Raw genomic sequence first — 20,700 nt, 5'->3', positions numbered from 1 at the left:
GAAGACGACGGCTTCGCGCCCTCCCATCGACATGATGGAATTTAACAGGCCGCCAAAGCTCTGCCACTGCACCAGCGTCCAGTGCCGATGGGCACGTGTCCATTTCAGTCGTAGTTGTCGATGTCATGGTGTTAACATTGGCACACGCATGTGTCATCGACTGCAGAGGCCTGGCACTAGGAATGTTCGGTGCACTGTGTGTTGAAACACATTTTTACTCTGCCCAGGATTAAAGTCAGATGTCATTTCCGCCGGACTTTGAGACGTGACCTGTTTTACCAGTCTGACCAACCTACGACGACCAACGTCTGTAATGAGAGGTGACCGCCCAACCCCACGACGTCTGGAAGTGGTTTCACCTTGATTTCGCCACATGTGGAAGACACTCACCACAACACTTGTCGAACAGCCGACGAGTCGTGCAGTTTCTGAAATGCTCGTGGCGAGCCTCTGGGCCATCACAGTCTACCGAGCGAGGTGGCGCAGTGGTTAGCACACTGGAATCGCATTCGGGAGGACGACGGTTCAATCCCGCGTCCGGCCATCCTGATTTAGGTTTTCCGTGATCTCCCTAAATCGCTCCAGGCAAATGCCGGGATGGTTCCTCTTAAAGGGCACGGCCGACTTCCTTCCCCGTCCTTCCCTAATCCGATGAGACTGATGACCTCGCTGTTTGGTCTCTTCCCCCAAACCAACCAACCAACCATCACAGACTGGCCTCGATCAAACTTAGATAGATCGCGCGCCTTTCCCATTCTCCACATGAATAGCATGCTCACTGATACTAAATGCACCGTGCAGGTGTCAGACTAGCAATCATGCCTCGCCAGGTGAGGCTGCTATCGCCTGGACGGCTTTATATCGATAGTAGATCGATGTTCATAAAGTTCTGTCTGATCAGTGTATTACTGAAAAAACTTAGTCGAAATGAGGTAACTAGTCCATACGACATACCTTACTGAGATTCTTCGGTTAACGTACCATGAGAAAACTATTCCACCTGCTATGCAGTATGTGAGACAAGCGAAACACACTCATACTTCTAGAAAAATGCAATATAGCAATTCGAAAGAGCGCTGGTGGAGACCCTTGCGAATATTGCCAAACTATCAGTTTGGTATATCATGTTGGAAAAACACTGAAACAAATTGAAACTTCCTGGCAGATTAAAACTGTGTGCCCGACCGAGACTCGAACTCGGGACCTTCTGTAAACGAGAGCTTCTGTAAAGTTTGGAAGGTAGGAGACGAGGTACTGGCAGAAGTAAAGCTGTGAGTGCCGGGCGTGAGTCGTGCTTCGGTAGCTCAGTTGGTAGAGCACTTGCCCGCGAAAGGCAAAGGTCCCGAGTTCAAGTCTCGGTCGGGCACACAGTTTTAATCTGCCAGGAAGTTTCATATCAGCGCACACTCCGCTGCAGAGTGAAAATCTCATTCTGGAAACACCCCCCAGGCTGTGGCTAAGCCATGTCTCCACAGTATCCTTTCTTTCAGGAGTGCTAGTTCTGCAGGTTCGCAGGAGAGCTTCTGTAAGGTTTGGAAGGTAGGAGACGAGGTACTGGCAGAAGTAAAGCTGTGAGTACCGGGCGTGAGTCGTGCTTCGGTAGCTCAGTTGGTAGAGCACTTGCCCGCGAAAGGCAAAGGTCCCGAGTTCGAGTCTCGGTCGGGCACACAGTTTTAATCTGCAAGGAAGTTTCATATCAGCGCACACTCCGCTGCAGAGTGAAAATCTCATTCTGGAAACATCCCCCAGGCTGTGGCTAAGCCATGTCTCCACAGTATCCTTTCTTTCAGGAGTGCTAGTTCTGCAGGTTCGCAGGAGAGCTTCTGTAAGGTTTGGAAGGTAGGAGACGAGGTACTGGCAGAAGTAAAGCTGTGAGTACCGGGCGTGAGTCGTCCTTCGGTAGCTCAGTTGGTAGAGCACTTGCCCGCGAAAGGCAAAGGTCCCGAGTTCGAGTCTCGGTCGGGCACACAGTTTTAATCTGCCAGGAAGTTTCATATCAGCGCACACTCCGCTGCAGAGTGAAAATCTCATTCTGGAAACATCCCCCAGGCTGTGGCTAAGCCATGTCTTCACAGTATCCTTTCTTTCAGGAGTGCTAGTTCTGCAGGTTCGCAGGAGAGCTTCTGTAAAGTTTGGAAGGTAGGAGACGAGGTACTGGCAGAAGTAAAGCTGTGAGTACCGGGCGTGAGTCGTGCTTCGGTAGCTCAGTTGGTAGAGCACTTGCCCGCGAAAGGCAAAGGTCCCGAGTTCGAGTCTCGGTCGGGCACACAGTTTTAATCTGCCAGGAAGTTTCATATCAGCGCACACTCCGCTGCAGAGTGAAAATCTCATTCTACTGAAACAAATTATTTAAAGAAGAATGGAAAAAAATTGTAAGTCGAACGTATGTTTACATCATTTGTAGACTGAGAGACGTTTGGTAGGGATCAAATACAGGGCTCGAAAGGTTGTCTACGACTTGCACAGCAAGTTATAAGAGTCGGAGCACATGAAAGGGAAATCATACCAGCCTTTGGATTGAAGACCACAACAACTGCAAGACACAGCTACGTTGGGTTCCTTCAAAGCATATGTATAAATCTCAGTGGTATGCTCACCATAATCCCAGATTTACTCAGCTTAACGATGTAACTCTGCGTCTTGCAATATAAGCTTATTACCAAGCTATCTCTAAGGCTGTCAGAAATGATACACACGTATTTTTTACGGGTTCAAATGTTTTCTAATTTTCGAAAAATGCCTAGGAACCAGAAATGATCCATCTGCTTTATATGTGTTGCTTATTTTTAGTTAACATGTTCCCCAAAACGTAGTACTAAATTTTACTGCATCATTAAATGTTTTAGTTGATTAAAACAAGAAAGCATTAAAGAGGTGCGTTCGCGGAAATACTTAAGTATTACAACCATCAATCAATTCCTTATGTTCAATCTAACAGAGAGTGACAGTATGTGGGAAAAGTAGTCCAAATATCATGTCATGATTGACATGTCTCTGTATCATATTATATACATATCTACTCGTGAAACTAGAAATCCAAATGTCTTCGGCTGTAAATATTGTTGATCCTTCTTTTCTGTATGATCATTAACCTAAAGTTACAGCTGATAATTCATCTTGTATATGTGAACTGGCTCGCATTGCCGTCGTTCAGACTATAATTCGTAATATAAATAAATGAGCCAGCTAGTTCTTGGATCATCGGAAAATATGGGTTAACGCCTCCATTAATAATACAGTATATTTCAGTCAAATGATCGCGTGGCTGTAGAGGTTTCTACAAACCTCTAATATGGGAAATAAGCTGTCAACAAGTTTGTGATACCGTCGTCATTGGTTAAATACGTTGATGAAGTTATTCTCGAGGTACATGAGAGCTTTATTTTCATGGTCCATATGACTATCGAAACGGAAGAAAAACATTGAACACTCTTAGGGAATTCTCGTTTCTTTGCTGATCCTTTTGTATCCCCGCAGTCGATTTTTCCCCAGTTGTCTTTCTTGTGTGACTCACTCTGTAGACACCATCTGAGCAACTCCTTCTGGATGCCAGTTAGTGGTGTGTCACGCACCATCTTTATGATGTCTTAAGCTCTGCTGGGAACATTTTCAAAGAGCTGCCTGGATATCTATGGAGGAATAGCACCCCATTATTCCTCAAGCCGAAACCAGAGAAGGTCTAGAGCGAAGTCTAACTCCTCTGAAAAGTTCTAATTCATTCCAAACGTGTTCCAGTTGGTGCAGATCGATACTCTGACCAAGTTAGTTGATTTAAGTAATTTTATTGTCCAGTAACCATTGCCTCACAAACGCTGTTTGCTACGCTGATTCAGTCATCGTTTTCGAACTGTGCCTCTACTATACGCAGTTCACAACGCTGTAAAGCGTGTTCATAGACATCCACATTTAGCATTTTGTTTAGCATAATGGAACAACACACAAACTCCGAAAAATATCCCAGATCCCTAACACAGCCTTCTCCGTACTCCACTGTTGGCACTACACATGACAACAGGTGACGTTCTCCATGCTTTCGTCAAACCTAAGCCTCGCCATCGAATCTCCATGGGGCATAGCGTGATTCGTTACTCCAAGTAACTCGTTATATGTGATCTACTGTTCAGTGTGATCGCTCTTTACACCACCCTAACCATCGCTTAGCATTAACGAGGAAATGTGGGCTTGTTAGATATTCAACGCTCATTGTACCCCATTCTTGCAACTCCCTATGCACAGTCATTTCGCTAGCTGGACTGCTAGTAGCACTTTGGGGTTCAAGAAGGAATCCTTCTGCTGGTTTCATGCCAATTTTTACAGCGACCCTCCGCAATGCTCGATGATCCCTATGTGCCAGTACACGAGGTCAACTTGCTCTTGGTTTAGCTGTGATTGTTCCTTTGCGTTTCTACTTCCCAATCATATCACCAACTGTGGACTGGGAAAGCTGTAAAATGGTTTAAACAGCCCTGACGTTTTCCATGTGGTTTGGAACCGCGCGACTGCTACGGTCGCAGGTTCGAATCCTGCCTCGGACATGGATGTGTCTGATGTCCTTAGGTTAGTCAGATTTAAGTAGTTCTAAGTTCCAGGGGACTGATGAACTCAGATGTTAAGTCCCATAGTGCTCAGAACCATTTTTTTCCATGTGACATTCTATGTGCTCTCCTGATTAATTCATTGCTCTGTTCTTTCTTCTGTAGTGACAACACAATACTCCCTGCCTACTTTATACTGACAGTCACCAACCGTAATGGCCGAGCGGTTCTAGGCGCTCCAGTCTGGAACCGCACGAACGTTACGGTCGCAGGTTCGAATCCTGCCTTGGCCATGGATGTGTGTGCTGTCATTAGGTTGGTTGTGGTTAAGTAGTTCTAAGTTCTAGGCGACTGATGACCTCAGATGTTGAGATCCATAGTGCTCAGAGCCATTTGAACCATATACTGCCAGGCTCCCTTTCACGACATCTAGTGGTCAATTTCAAACTAAAAAGACGTGTCCGAATACTTCTTAACATACAGGGTATTTCCGACCTTCGTAGTGTTTATCGCATCGTTTGGGGTCCGCCTCTTCCATAAATTGGCCAATTTATTATATTTTAATTATTGTGGCCGGATGCCCGTCCACAGTGGTTAGCTGAAATAAGGGACTGTGTTTCTGTGCTGTAGCTAGCTCTCTGTGAAACGCGTAAAGTTTGTTGAGTGTGTTGTTGTATTTTAACTGTTTGTTTGTCGTGTTTTCTGACAGGGAGCATGAGGACGAGCCCAGTGTTTGCCTGAAGGAGCACGGGTAATAGTGTAAAACCAGTACTCAGGTTGGCCACTGTTCCAGGACAGCGGCCGTTAATCCGGCTCTGGATGCAATTTACATTGAAGAGCCAAAGAATCTGGTACGCCTGCCTAATATAGTGTAGGGTCTCTTCGAGCACGCAGAAGTGCCGCAACACGACGTGACATTAACTCGACTAATGTCTGAAGTAGTGCTGGAGGGAAATGACACCATTAATCCTGCAGGGCTGTCCATAAATCAGAAAGAGTACGAGGAGGTGGAGATCCCTTCTGAACAGCACATTGCAAGGCATCCCAGATATGCTCAATAATGTTCATGTCTGAGGAGTTTGGTGGCAGCGGAAGTGTTTCAACTCAGAAGAGTGTTCTTGGAGCTACTCTGCAGCAACTCTAACTCTGGACGTGTAGGGTGTTGCATTGTGCTCCTGGAATTGGCCAAGTCCGTAGGAATGCACAATAGACATGAATGGATGCAGGTAATCAGATAGGACAGTTACGTACATTTCACCGTATCTAGGCGTATCAACGGTCCAATATCACTCCAACTGCGTACGCTCCACACCATTACAGAGCCTCCACCAGCTTGAACGAGCCCCTGCTGACATGCAGGGTACATGGATTCATGAAGTTGTCTCCATACCCGTAAACGTACATTCACTCGATACAATCTGAAACGAGACTCGGCCGACCAGGCAACATGATTGCAGTTATCAGCAGTACAATGTCAGTGTTGACGCGCCCAGGCGAGGAGTAAAGCTTTTTGTAGTACAGTCATCAAGGGTATACGAGTGAGCCTTCTGTTCCGAAGGCCCATATCAATGCCGTTTCGTTGAATGGTTCGTACGCTTACACTTGTTCATGATTCAGCACTGAAATCTGCACCAATTTGCGGAAGGGTTGCACTTCTGTCACGTTGAACGATTCTCTCCAGTCGTCGTTAATCGCGTTCTTCCAGGACCTTTTTTCAGCCGCAGCGACGTCGGAGATTTGACGTTTTACCGGATTCCTGACATTCATGCTACACTCGTTAAATAGTCGTACGGGAAAATTCCTACTTCATCGCTACCTCGGAAATGCTGTGTCCCATCACTCGTGCGCTGACTATAGCACCACGTTCAAACTCACTTAAATCTCGATAACCTGCCATTGTAGCAGCAGTAGCCGATCTATTAACTGCGCCAGACACTTGTCTCATACAGGCTTTGCCGACAGCAACGCCTTATTCTGCCTCTTTACATATCTCTATATTTGAATATGTATGCCTATACCAGTTTTTTTGGCGCTTCAGTGTAGATCTGGCTCACATCAACTCATCGCAAACCACAACGCCGTGAGGTATGTTCCTTTCTTTCCTTTTGATTTTCATTTCCCTTTACAGACCACTATTAGCTCGCCAAAATCGCCTTCGTATGCGGTTGCTTCTTCCGTCACGGAAACTATTTTGATCGAAGACAATGTTTGAGATTGTGGATTCTTGGTCCATACAACTTTTTTGAAGAGAAGTGAAAGCTGAATTTTCTTTTTGTAAACGATAGAACATTTTATTCTTCGACTTTGAAACGGATTAAGTGAAACTACTTCTTCTCCAATGGCACACACAACAAGTGACTATGGATTGAATTCCTGATTGTACTCATCTTTTTGTAAGTTAATAGCCTATCTCTGTTTGAGGAAACATTAGACTTTTTTTCATAAACATAATTTGGATAGCAAGTTGCTAACAAACATGCTTGCATCTTTAGAAGGCCAACTATCATCGCTATGTCTTTTCGAAGCCAATAAGTTTCTTCTCTACTGTGGTATCGTCCTGAGATCGTGATGCCACACCGAAGCCGGCAACGCGAATCAATACCGTAGACATTAGTGAGGCCTCGCTGCAATCCGCAGCAATGAATCGGAGGTGCTCCTAGAGACCACGCTTTCCCTCTCAGCAGAGCAGCTCCTCAGACTGGAGGTCAGTTCAGTGTCGATCATGTAAGAGCTCAGTCCAGTTCGTGACCTCAATTTCAGTAGTCAACAACATCGTGAAGGAACAGTGATCATAAATTTTCAGGTGAACATACACTTCAGTTAAAGTTGTCTACATCTACATCTGCATCTCTACATTTATACTCCGCAAGCCACCCAGCGGTGTGTGGCGGAGGGCACTTTACGTGCCACTGTCATTACCTCCCTTTCCCGTTCCAGTCGCGTATGGTTCGCGGGAAGAACGACTGCCGGAAAGCCTCCGTGCGCACTCGAATCTCTCTAATTTTACATTCGTGATCTCCTCGGGAGGTATAAGTAGGGGGAAGAAATACACTCCTGGAAATGGAAAAAAGAACACATTGACACCGGTGTGTCAGAACCACCATACTTGCTCCGGACACTGCGAGAGGGCTGTACAAGCAATGATCACACGCACGGCACAGCGGACACACCAGGAACCGCGGTGTTGGCCGTCGAATGGCACTAGCTGCGCAGCATTTGTGCACCGCCGCCGTCAGTGTCAGCCAGTTTGCCGTGGCATACGGAGCTCCATCGCAGTCTTTAACACTGGTAGCATGCCGCGACAGCGTGGACGTGAACCGTATGTGCAGTTGACGGACTTTGAGCGAGGGCATATAGTGGGCATGCGGGAGGCCGGGTGGACGTACCACCGAATTGCTCAACATGTGGGGCGTGAGGTCTCCACAGTACATCGATGTTGTCGCCAGTGGTCGGCGGAAGGTGCACGTGCCCGTCGACCTGGGACCGGACCGCAGCGACGCACGGATGCACGCCAAGACCGTAGGATCCTACGCAGTGCCGTAGGGGACCGCACCGCCACTTCCCAGCAAATTAGGGACACTGTTGCTCCTGGGGTATCGGCGGGGACCATTCGCAACCGTCTCCATGAAGCTGGGCTACGGTTCCGCACACCGTTAGGCCGTCTTCCGCTCACGCCCCAACATCGTGCAGCCCGCCTCCAGTGGTGTCGCGACAGGCGTGAATGGAGGGACGAATGGAGACGTGTCGTCTTCAGCGATGAGAGTCGCTTCTGCCTTGGTGCCAATGATGGTCGTATGCGTGTTTGGCGCCGTGCATGTGAGCGCCACAATCAGGACTGCATACGACCGAGGCACACAGGGCCAACACCCGGCATCATGGTGTGGGGAGCGATCTCCTACACTGGCCGTACACCACTGGTGATCGTCGAGGGGACACTGAATAGTGCACGGTACATCCAAACCGTCATCGAACCCATCGTTCTACCATTCCTAGACCGGCAAGGGAACTTGCTGTTCCAACAGGACAATGCACGTCCGCATGTATCCCGTGCCACCCAACGTGCTCTAGAAGGTGTAAGTCAACTACCCTGGCCAGCAAGATCTCCGGATCTGTCCCCCATTGAGCATGTTTGGGACTGGATGAAGCGTCGTCTCACGCGGTCTGCACGTCCAGCACGAACGCTGGTCCAACTGAGGCGCCAGGTGGAAATGGCATGGCAAGCCGTTCCACAGGACTACATCCAGCATCTCTACGATCGTCCATGGGAGAATAGCAGCCTGCATTGCTGCGAAAGGTGGATATACACTGTACTAGTGCCGACATTGTGCATGCTCTGTTGCCTGTGTCTATGTGCCTGTGGTTCTGTCAGTGTGATCATGTGATGTATCTGACCCCAGGAATGTGTCAATAAAGTTTCCCCTTCCTGGGACAATGAATTCACGGTGTTCTTATTTCAATTTCCAGGAGTGTATATTCGATACCTCATCCAGAAACGCACCCTCTCGAAACCTGGACTGCAAGCTACACCGCGATGCAGAGCGCCTCTCTTGCAGAGTCTGCCACTTGAGTTTGCTAAACATCCCCGTAACGCTATCACGCTTACCAAATAACCCTGTGACGAAACGCGCCGCTCTTCTTTGGATCTTCTCTATCTCCTCTGTCAACCCGACCTGGTACGAATCCCACACTGATGAGCAATACTCAAGTATAGGTCAAACGAGTGTTTTGTAAGCCACCTCCTTTGTTGTTGGACTACATTTTATAAGGACTCTCTCAATGAATCTCAACCTGGCACCCGCCTTACCAACAATTAATTTTATATGATCATTCCACTTCAAATCGTTCCGCACGCATACTCCCAGATATTTACAGAAGTAACTGATAGCAGTGTTTGTTCCGGTATCATATAATCATACAATAAAGGATCCTTCTTTCTATGTATTCGCAATACATTACATTTGTCTATGTTAAGGGTCAGTTGCCACTCCCTGCTCCAAGTGTCTATCCGCTGCAGATCTTCCTGCATTTCGCCGCAATTTTCTAATGCTGCAACTTCTCTGTATACTACAGCATCATGTATGTTGTAATTCAGAAGAACAGCTATTAGTGTATGCATTAAGTAATGCTTTCATAGTCAATCACTGATGTAAATATTCTACGCTCTCTGTGACAAAGAACTGTCTCAAGTTAAGTAACTCTTTTTATTTATCCACACAATAAAGTGAACTAATATTTCATCTGTAGTAGTCAAAAATGGACGAGTTCCCAGGTCACGCAAAGAACCCACAGTTGTGCCTGGACACTTGTCGTTTCGCCTATTCATAACATCCATAAAGCTTACAGAATCATCTTGAGACTTAATAATCGTCTTTCAGAGCTGGGATCTTCTTCAATGCCTAATTTGTCTGGAAATTTTTCAGGCGATTAGAACATCATTCTTCTATTAAAGCTCGATGTAGGTAAATATGGAGTTTGTTTCTGTACTTATCCACAAATTTTTTCTTCAGCATAGAATTTTTGAGGAGGATATAATCTAGGAGTAGTATATCAACGTGTCCTTGCCGTATAAATAATATAAATGATATTTTTTTTAATATCTTAAGTCATGAAAGCTGATAAATTTTGACGTAAGCAGCGCTACGCCATGGCACTGTGAAATCATAGTCTGTCTCTGGTACAGCGCAGTTCATAGCCATGTACTGTAAGGTAAATTTTATTATTTTTACTGGCATTCGCGTAGTTAAGCCACTTGTCCGAGTTGTTAATATGAATTTGTTTCAATCTTTTTGTAATTCGTCAGCACCAGTTGACCCAAATTTGTAATATTCAATTTTTCATATAATGGAGTGCAGATCTTTATCAATAATGTAAAGGATTTTCAGAATATAATTTTTACCAGTCTACAAAAAAGGAAGGAATAATTTTGCCTTGAGTCATTACCAGTCCGGATCCAGTCATTCATTAAAATTTAAATATTTCAGAAATTTGCTCAGATCATAGTCATATGTTCTTTAGTAATCAGACGACCAGCTGTGCGGCTGTGTCAGTAAGCAAAGTCACATTTTTTAATAATTCAGATTTCAGACAAATTTTGTCCAGTATTATTAGATAGACCAGAATTGCACTAAGCTCACTAAGCTGTGCCATTCACGAGCAGATATAGAGACAGCGTTATCCGGCGACACCATCGAAAAGTAAGAATTTTTCAGTTTATTCAGATTGATTTCACAGGGCCATGGCGAAGCGCTGGTTACGTCAAAATTTATCGGTTTTCGTGGCTTAAGATATTAAAAAAAATTATCATTTTTATTATTTTAATGGCTATGGACTGCACTTTACCAGTGACAGACTACAACTGTCCTGAGCGACTACAACAATTGCCGAGACTGCTCTGATCTGCGACTCTATTGCAGCAAAGATATTTTCTGTCGCAGGCAGCACGTGACCAATACATCGACATTACATTTGTTCAAGCAGTGTGGTTGGACCCCTTACATCCATTTAGTCGACAATAAATAACCTAGAATCGGTACTGGATGTCAATAAGGTGTGAGAGTAAAGTGAATAACACAGTTTAGTACTTGCAGCAGTCGTCATGTGAGTTTATTTACGAAGTCTAAGTTACAGGGTTTGTACATATCGGTGAGCCGCACACGCGGGAGGCAGTCCAGTGGTCGCTTCAGCCGAAGAGGGCCGCCTTGGCCTGCAGGTGCGCCACGGCGTCGGCGATCTTGCCGGCGGCCACGGCAGGGGTGTCCAGCGGCACGCCCTGCGCCGTCAGCAGAGTGCCGTCGGGCGCCACCTGGGCGGCGCCGGCCACGCCCAGGCCCAGGCCGAGCAGCCCGGGGGCGTACACCGCGGGGGCGGCTGCGGGGGCGGCGGCGGAGGCGGCGGCCGCCTGCGCTTGCGCCGCCGCGTGCGCCGCCTTCGCTGCGGCCACCTGCGGAAAACGCCACAGTCCCAGTCTCAGCAAACCGCTGAACACAAATGAAGCTGTAATTTTTTTTTAACATGGTAGCCCATCATTCAGTTCATTCTACTGTACACAAAAGTACGACGCATCACGAATCCATTGTCCGAATGGAACTGAAAGCGGTAGATGTAATGTACGTGTACAAACAAGCAGATGATTACAGTTTCACAAAAATTGAATGATTTACTCGTGAGAAGTCTATAACGCGTTGGTCCACTTCTGGCCCTGGCTCAGTTATTCGGCTTGGCATTGATTGGCAGAGTTGTTGGATGTCGTCCTGAGGGACATGGTGCAAAATTCTGTCCAATTGGGACGTTAGATCGTCGAAATCCTGAGATGGTTGGAGGGCCATGCCAATAATGCGCCAAACGTTGTGAACTGGGGCAAATCCCGTCGTCTTTCCTGGCCAAGGTAGCGTTCAAAGGACAAACAGAATCAGTAGAAACTGTCATCGTGTGGTGGCTAGCATTATCTTGCTGAAATGTGAGCCCAGGATGGCTTCCCTTGAAGAGTAACAAAACGGGGCGTAGAATATCGTCGACGTACCACTGTGCTGAAGGGTACCGAGTATGAGAACAAAAGGGGTCACGCTATGAAAAGAAGGGCCACCCAGACTACTCCTTGTTATTGGGGTTGGGGTTGTTTTGGGGGAAGAGACCAAACTGTGACGCCATCGGTCTCATCGGTTTAGGGAAGGATGGAGAAGGAAGTCGGCTGTGCCCTTTCGAAGGAACCATCCCGGCATGTGGCTGGAGCGATTCAGAGACATCATGGAAAACCTAAATCAGGATGGCCGGAGGCGGGATTAAACCGTCGTCCTCCCGAATGCGAGTCCATTGTGCTAGCCACTGTGCCACCTCGCTCGGTCCTTGTTATTGGATCACATGGTGGGCGACATTGAGGTTGGTATCCTACCGATGTCAGGAGCGTCTCTACACACGTCTTTGGCCTGGAATCTCATTGACTGGAGTATAGTTGAGTTATGTGACGAGTTCCACTTTGAAATGAGCCCCGACGACCAGTGAAGACGCCCCAGGTAGCTATGGGACATAAACCTGATGGCCGCTCGCCATTCGTCAAGACCACCACATCGTGAGGTACCAGAACGACTTTCGCCTGTAACATTCGACTCGGACATTTCTGAACTAGGGTCCCTTACCCTTATTCATACACCCCTGAAAGTTTGTACTATCACTGCGGAATCATACTTCAAGTATTTTCTTTGATTTAAGAACTGCAGCGATTGTGTGAACCTTGAAATACCTTTACGTAAGTTTGAACATTATGGGATTAGCGAAATAGCTCAACAATCGTTCACTTCACATCTGGAATGTGGAAGCAGAAGGTCGATGACTAGTGACAACAAGCAATACGTTTCTGTGCCTTTAAAAGAGTGAAAAAGCGTATAAACATTAATAAGTGTAACTATGCTCAGGTACTACGCGTAAAGTAACCACGATTTAATTCCGCCTCATTTTTTTTACGTTGTCGAAATGAATTTGTTTAAAAAACGAAGAGAATCGAAGCGTATGAGATGTGGTGTTACAGAAATATGTTGCAATTCAAGTGTATTGAAAGACAGGGAATGCAGAATCGGCAAAGAAAGGTGTAAGTAGGCTGTTTAGGTTTATATGTTGGTAACGCCACGTAGCGCTCTGTATGAAAATCACTGACTGTGCTGTGTGCAGTCTGTGGCTGGTTGGCATTGTTGGAATATTCGCTTTTGTAGTGCTGGGCAGTTGGATGTGAACAGCGCGTAGTGTTGTGCAGTTGGAGGTGAGCCGCCAGCACTGTGGATGTGGGGAGAGAGATGCCAGAGTTTTGAGCGGAGGATCCGGACGTGTGTCCATCAAAAGAAGGAAATTTGTTTAATTGAATGTCACAAAATTATATATATATATATATATATATATATAACTTTTGAACGCTATTAAGGTAAATACATTGCTTGTTCTCTATCAAAATCTTCCATTTGCTAACTGTGCCTATGAGTAGTTAGTGCCTTCAGTAGTTAGAATCTTTTATTTAGCTGGTAGTATTGGCGCTCGCTGTATTGCAGTAGTTAGAGTAACGAAGATTTTTGTGAGGTAAGTTATTCATGAGAGGTATAGGTTATTGTTAGTCAGGGCCATTCTTTTGTAGGGATTATTGAGAGTCAGATCGCGTTGCGCTAAAAATATTTTGTGTCAGTTTAGTGATGATCAGAATAAGTAAAGAGAGAACTGTTTGAGTACGTTCAGTTTTGTCCAACCGTATGAAAATCATATAACGTAGAGGTTTTACAGCACTGTCATTCATAGTTTTTTTCTAAGGGGACGTTTCAAAGGGACACGGAGAAGAACGACAGGTGTTAACACATCAGGGAATAGCTTCCATGGTATCATTGGGAGTCCTGGACGATAAAAACCGTAGGGAAAGACAGACATTGGACTGTATCCAACAAATAAGAGAAGACGTAGTCTGCAAGTGCTATCAGGAATTCGTGGCCAGGCACATCAAACCAGTCAAAAGAAAAAAGCTCACTTGAGTTTAAACATCCCCCCAAATCAAGTCACAGTGGTTAGCGCACTGGACTCACATTCCGGAGGACGACGGTTCAATCCCGTGCCCGGCCATCCTGATTTAGGTTTCCCGTGATTTCCCTAAATCGCTCCAGGTAAATGCTGGGTTGGTTCCTTTGAAAGGGCACGGCCGACTTGCTTCTACGAACTTCCCTAATCCAATGAGACCGATGAGATAGCTGTTTGGTCTCTTCCCCCAAACAACCCAACCCAAACCAACCCAACCCAAATGAAGTGGAAGCCAGCCGCCGTGGCCGAGCGCTTCTAGGCGCTTAAGTCCGGAACAGCGCTGCTTCTACGGTCGCAGGTTCGAATTGCGCCTCAGGCATGAATGTGTGGGATGTTCTTAGGTTAGTTAGGTTTAAGTAGTTCTACGCCTATGTCAGAAACCAGATGGCAGTTATAAGAGTCAAGGGAAGCAGTGGTTGGGAAGCGAGTGAGACAGGGTTGCAGCCTCTCCCCGATGTTATTCAGTCTGTATATTGAGCAAGCAGTAAAGGAAACAAAAGAAACGTTCGGAGTAGGTATTAAAATCCATGGAGAAGAAAGGAAATCTTTGAGGTTCGCTGATGACGTTGTAATTCTGCCAGAGACAGCAAAGGACTTGGGAGAACAGTTGAACGGAATAGACAGTGTCTTGAAAGGAGAATATAAGATGAACATCTACAAAACCAAGGCCGGCCGCGGTGGTCTTGCGGTTCTAGGCACTTCAGTCCGGAACCGCGTGACTGCTACGGTCGCAGGTTCGAATCGTTCCTCGGGCATGTATGTATGTGATGTCCTTAGGTTGGTTAGGTTTAAGTAGTTCTAAGTTCTAGGGGACTGATGACCTCAGATGTTGAGTCCCATAGTGCTCAGAGCCATTTGAACCATTTTTTGAACAAAAACAAAACGAGGATAATGGAATGTAGTCGAATTAAGTCGGGTAATGATGAGGGAATTAGATTAGGAAGTGAGACACTTACAGTAGAAAAGGAGTTTTGTTATTTGGAGAGAAAAATAACTGATGATGGTCGAAGTAGAGGGGATATAAAATGTAGATTGGCAATGGGAAGGAATGCGTTTCTGAAGAAGAGAATTTTGTTAACATCGAGTATAGATTTAAGTGTCAGGAACTCGTTTCTGAAAGTATTTGTATGGAGTGTAGCCATGTATGGAAGTGAAACATGGACGATAAATAGTTTGGACAAGACGAGAATAGAAGCTTTTGAAATGTGGTGCTACAGAAGAATGCTTAAGATTAGATGGGTAGATCACATAACTAATGAAGAGGTATTGAATAGAATTGGGGAGAAGAGGAGTTTGTGGAACAACTTGACAAGAAGAAGGGACCGGTTGGTAGGACATGTTCTGAGGCATCAAGGGATCACAAATTTAGCATTGGAGGGCAGTGTGGGGGGTAAAAATCGTAGAGGGAGACCAAGAGATGAATACACTAAGCAGATTCAGAAGGATGTAGGTTGCAGTAAGTACTGGGAGATGAAGAAGCTTGCACAGGATAGAGTAGCATGGAGAGCTGCATCAAACCAGTCTCGGGACTGATGACCACAAAAACAACACGTCTAGGGGACTGATAACCTCAGATGTTAAGCCCTATAGAGCCATTTGAACCATTTTGAACCCAAATGAAGTGGACCATGTGGGCCATGTCAAACTAGTCAGGAAACTGATGACTCAAGAAAGCAAAAGCAAGTAAATAAAATAAGTCAGCTGCATTTCAACTTCCCCAGAAAGCGATATGGCAAATAGTCCTCGAAAAGGAAAATAAACATCACCTCTGTGTTCGGTTTGGTTTCTGTTTAACTGGAGACGGGAGCGATTGACTCACCTCAGGGGTGTCCAGGGGAACGCCACCAGGTCCAATGACGATGTTGGCCGGTCCGTAGGCTGCGAGGCCAGCGCCGGGTGCAGCGGCGGCTGACGCAGCGGCGGGCGCCGGAACTACGGGGACTCCCTGGGCGTTGCGCGCCGCCTCGGCAGCCTGGATGGCCAGGATGCGCGACTTGGCGGCCGCCACCTCCGGCGTGTCAGCAGGGAGCCCCGCGGCGGACACGGCGCCGGGGACGCCGTAGGGCAGGCCGTAGGGCAGCCCCAGACCCAGGTAGCCGGGCCTGGCCGCGGCGTAGCCCACCAGAGCGCACACTAGCACCTGCAACACGGCGCGTACTGGGAGTCTGGCCAAGGCCTTAGTGGTTCAGTTCGGATGTTCAAGCACTGCGCTACTAACCAGGTTGAGATGTCGTTGAGGTCAAACTGGTCTGATACAACTCTTCGCGCTAGTCTGTCTTACAGATTCTTCTTTGTATATGCATAACCATTGTAAACGACTTCCAACTGAGACTGTCTACTGTAGTCATCTCCATATGCAATTTTTACCGCTAATATTTCCAAATTAGCTTCTCCTTGGCTCACCATATCCCTTTGTAACATACAATTCCGTAGCCTCGTCCTTTTAGTTTTTGTTGACGCTAGAGTTGGTTTCCAAGAGACGATTGAAGGTGGGCTTACTCAAGCACAGAAATAATGCATTGGGCCTTAAGTAATTCTTAGTGGTGGTTGTGGTCGGTGCCTACCATGATGGCATAAGGGCCAGTTATGTTAGTTGTTTTCCAACACCGCCTGTATATTGTTGTTGTTGTGGTCTTCAGTCCTGAGACTGGTTTGATGCAGCTCTCCATGCTACCCTATCCTGTGCAAGCTTCTTCATCTCCTAGTACTTCCTGCAACCTACATCCCTCTGAATCTGCTTAGTGTATTCATCTCTTGGTCTCCCTCTACGATTTTTACCCTCCACGCTGTCCTCCAATACTAAATTGGTGATCCCTTGATGCCTCAGAACATGTCCTACCAAGCGATCCCTTCTTCTAGTCAAGTTGTGCCACAAACTCCTCTTCTCCCCAATTCCATTCAATACCTCCTCATTAGTTATGCGACTGATGACATCAGATGTTAAGTCCCATAGTACTCTGATCCATTTGAACCTAAGAATGTTAATAATTAGGTAAATACAAAGACAGGTTGAGTTAAGCAATACAAACAAAATTGAATGAACATGGATTCGAGAAGAAATTCAAAATAAATTTAAAATGAAAGATTATGTAATTCGTAAACTATACTTCCCGCAGTTAACACTCATTAGGGAGCTAATATATTTGATACCCCATACAGGGTGGACTCATGATAGCGTATGAAGAAAAGATTAAGCGTAAAAATGATCTAACAGCATTAGGGGCCGGGAGCCCCGATCCGGAATTTTTCGGTTGCTTGGAGCAATGCCTGTTAGACACCACTTCGGCAACTGGGGAGTCTTTCGAGTGAAGATGAGATAATATGAGGAGCACAACACAAATACCCAATCTCCTAGCGAAGATAACCACCGAACCGAGCCGGAATCGAATCTGGGATTTCACCATCAACAGCCAACGGCGCTAGCCACTAGAGCAAGAGAGGCAGACGGGACGCGGGTCCCACGAGAATTACGGGGCCTACAGCAAACTTGTGACGTCACACAAATCAGCATGTCCGCCACACTTTGCGAACGCTCGGCTCCGAGAAATACTCAAGGCAAATCAATATGTCAATCAAAAGGCACGCACTAAAGGTCTTAGCTTTGCCGTGTGCTACCGAGAGCTTGCGTGGATATAAACACGCAGTCAAGAATTATTAAACTCGTCTGAAATAAAACTTTCTGGCAGATTAAAACTGTGTGGCGGACGAAGACTCGAACTCGGGACCTTTGCCTTTCGCGGGCAAGTGCTCTATCGTCTTTAGGTCCACGGAAGAGGGCTACGGTTACTCATCCGTTACCTTGCTGCGGGGTATCACTGTTGCTAATAGTAAAGTTGAGAATTCCACCACAGAACATTGATGGACCACGCAGGAACGCCTTGCGCACCTACATAGTTGGAGGTAGAGCACTTGCCCGCGAAAGGCAAAGATTCCGAGTTCGAGTCTCAGTCCGGCACACAGTTTTAATCTGCCAGGAAGTTTCATATCAGCGCACACTCCGCTGCAGAGTGAAAATCTCATTCGTCTGAAATAGTTATTCACTACCCTGAGGAGACGGCTGCTGGCACTCGTAAGACATGCTGTGTTGCGTGCTATGACGTACGCTCCAAAGGCTTTCTCGTGAGCCTCGGACGGAACTTAAGTGACTTTTCCTTGCTAAGTGGATGTTGTGGTCTTCAGTCCTGAGACTGGTTTGATGCAGCTCTCCATGCTGTTCTATCCTGTGCAAGCTTCTTCATCTCCCAGTACCTACTGCAACCTACATCCTTCTGAATCTGCTTAGTGTATTCATCTCTTGGTCTCCCTCTACGATTTTTACCCTCCACGGTGCCCTCCAGCACTAAATTGGTGATCCCTCGATGTCTCAGAACATGTCCTACCAACCGATCCCTTCTTCTAGTCAAGTTGTGCCACAGCTCCTCTTCTCCCCAATTCTATTCAATACCTTCTCATTAGTTATGTGACCTACCCATCTAATCTTCAGCATTCTTCTGTAGCACCACATTTCGAAAGCTTCTATTCTGTTCTTGTCTAAACTATTTATCGTCCATGTTTCACTTCCATACATGGCTACACTCCATACAAATACTTTCAGAAACGACTTCCAGACATTTAAATCTATACTCGCTGTTAACAAATTTTTCTTCTTCAGAAACGCTTTCTTTGCCATTGCCAGTCTACATTTTATATCCTCTCTACTTCGACCATCATCAGTTATTTTGCTCCCCAAATAGCAAAATTCCTTTACTACTTTAAGTGTCTCATTTCCTAATCTAATTCCCTCAGCATCACCCGACTTAATTCGACTACATTCCATTATCCTTGTTTTGCTTTTGTTGATGTTCATCTTATACTCTTCTTCCAAGACACTGTCCATTCCGTTCAACTGCTCTTACAAGTCCTTTGCTGTCTCTGACAGAATTACAATGTCATCGGCGAACCTCAAGGTTTTTCTTTGTCCTCCATGGATTTTAATACCTACTCCGAACTTTTCTTTTGTTTCCTTCAGTGCTTGCTCAATGTACAGATTGAATAACATAGGGGATAGGCTACAGCCCTGTCTCACTCCCTTCCGAACCACTGCTTCCCTTTCATGTCCCTCGACTCTTATAACTGCCATCTGCTTTCTGTACAAATTTTAAATAGCCTTTCGCTCCCTGTATTTTACCCCTGCCACCTTTAGAATTTGAAAGAGAGTATTCCAGTCAACATTGTCAAAAGCTTTCTCTAAGTCTACAAATGCTAGAAACGTAGGTTTGCCTTTCCTTAATCTTTCTTCTAAGATAAGTGGTAGGGTCAGTATTGCCTCACGTGTTCCAATATTTCTGCGGAATCCAAACTGATCTTCCCCGATGTGGGTTTCTACCAGTTATTCCATTCGTCTGTAAAGAATTCGCGTTAGTATTTTGCAGCCGTGACTTATTAAACTGATAGTTCGGTTATTTTCACATCTGTCAACACCTGCTAAGTGGATAACTGAACTTAAAGTGAAGAGAGCCGCGTGTAGGGCCGTGGCGAGGCACTCACCAGGACCTTCATGTCAGCAGCGGCGGCGGCGGTGGTGGATGTGCTGATGAACTGTGCCCGTCTGCCGGCAGCAGCCCGCCGCAGAGCTTATATACGGAGGGACGCGGATGGCCGGAGGACGCGCCGCACCGCGACACTCGCAGGGCGGAGCAGACCCGGCGGCCTTCCTGGCTCCTCCCTGTCCCGGCCTGGCATTGCACCAGCCGTCGGCCGCGATCCTCTGCCAGCTAAGCGGCCTCCCCACGCCCTCATCTCGAGTCTAGCGCAATCGAGGCCTCCGTCTTCATGCCGGACCGATGAGTCGCCCTCACACCGACTCTCAGGTGCCTTCCGACCCGCTGAAAGATGCCGGAAACCACTGACGCCACCGTAATGGACGAAACACTGAACATGTCCACCTAAGCTCTCCTGCGAACGTTGCAGAACTGGCACCTGGCACTCCTGAAAGAAAGGATACTGCGGAGACATGACTTGCCTGCGAAAGGAAAAGGTCCTGTGTTCGAGTCTCGTTCCGGCACACAGTTTTAACCTGCCAGGAAGATTCATATCAGCGCACACTCCGCTGCAGAGTGAAAATCTAATTCTGGAAACATCCCCCAGGCTGTGGCTAAGCCATGTCTCCGCAATATCCTTTCTTTCAGGAGTGCTAGTTCTGCAAGGTTCGCAGGAGAGCTTCTGTAAAGTTTGGAAGGTAGGAGACGAGATACTGGCAGAATTAAAGTTGTGAGGAGCGGGCGTGAGTCGTGCTTGGATAGCTCAGATGGTAGAGCACTTGCCTGCGAAAGGCAAAGGTCCCGAGTTCGAGTCTCGGTCGAGCACACAGTTTTAATCTGCCAGGAAGTTTCATATCAGCGCACACTCCGCTGCAGAGTGAAAATCTCATTATGAAGATAATTGTTTAACGAGTTATGTACTGGGATTTAGTTTGGGAACATTTCGAAGAAGTATGGATATGGACAAAGGGGATTTTTGTAGAATAGATTTGTAAAGTAAGTTTATGGTAAAGGGAAAGTTTATTCAGGTATAAATAACAATAGTAAATAACTTTATGCATAAACAAAACTTTAACAGATTACATAATTACGTCGGTAAAAAG

The 20,700-nt window shown here is 46.4% G+C and overlaps 1 protein-coding gene across 1 annotated transcript; it reads right to left on the bottom strand.

The window, feature by feature from the left end:
* Window positions 1-11,214: 11,214 nt before the first annotated feature.
* LOC124789198 (cuticle protein 18.7-like) lies at window positions 11,215-19,687 on the bottom strand. The gene is made up of 4 exons (XM_047256492.1): window positions 19,605-19,687; window positions 15,898-16,218; window positions 11,419-11,475; window positions 11,215-11,337 (listed from the first exon to the last, which is right to left on the bottom strand). Exons 1-4 carry the CDS (start codon window positions 19,614-19,616, stop codon window positions 11,215-11,217), a joined length of 513 nt encoding a protein of 170 aa, XP_047112448.1. The 5' UTR covers window positions 19,617-19,687.
* Between the last annotated feature and the right edge of the window lie 1,013 nt (window positions 19,688-20,700).

This window comes from Schistocerca piceifrons, chromosome 3, assembly GCF_021461385.2.
Source record: "Schistocerca piceifrons isolate TAMUIC-IGC-003096 chromosome 3, iqSchPice1.1, whole genome shotgun sequence".
Lineage (NCBI taxonomy): Eukaryota > Metazoa > Arthropoda > Insecta > Orthoptera > Acrididae > Schistocerca > Schistocerca piceifrons.
Note: the sequence above shows the minus strand (reverse complement) of the source record. Positions and strands in the feature narration are given on the sequence as shown.

What these genes read in the sequence shown, in the direction of transcription:
- LOC124789198 (XM_047256492.1), bottom strand. An exon ending in TTCCCCTGGACACCCCTGAG is followed by an intron (nt 11,476 to 15,897) that starts GTGAGTCAATCG and finishes CGTTTTCCGCAG; the next exon opens with GTGGCCGCAGCGAAGGCGGC. An exon ending in CGCAGGCGGCCGCCGCCTCC is followed by an intron (nt 11,338 to 11,418) that starts GCCGCCGCCCCC and finishes GGCGCCGCCCAG; the next exon opens with GTGGCGCCCGACGGCACTCT.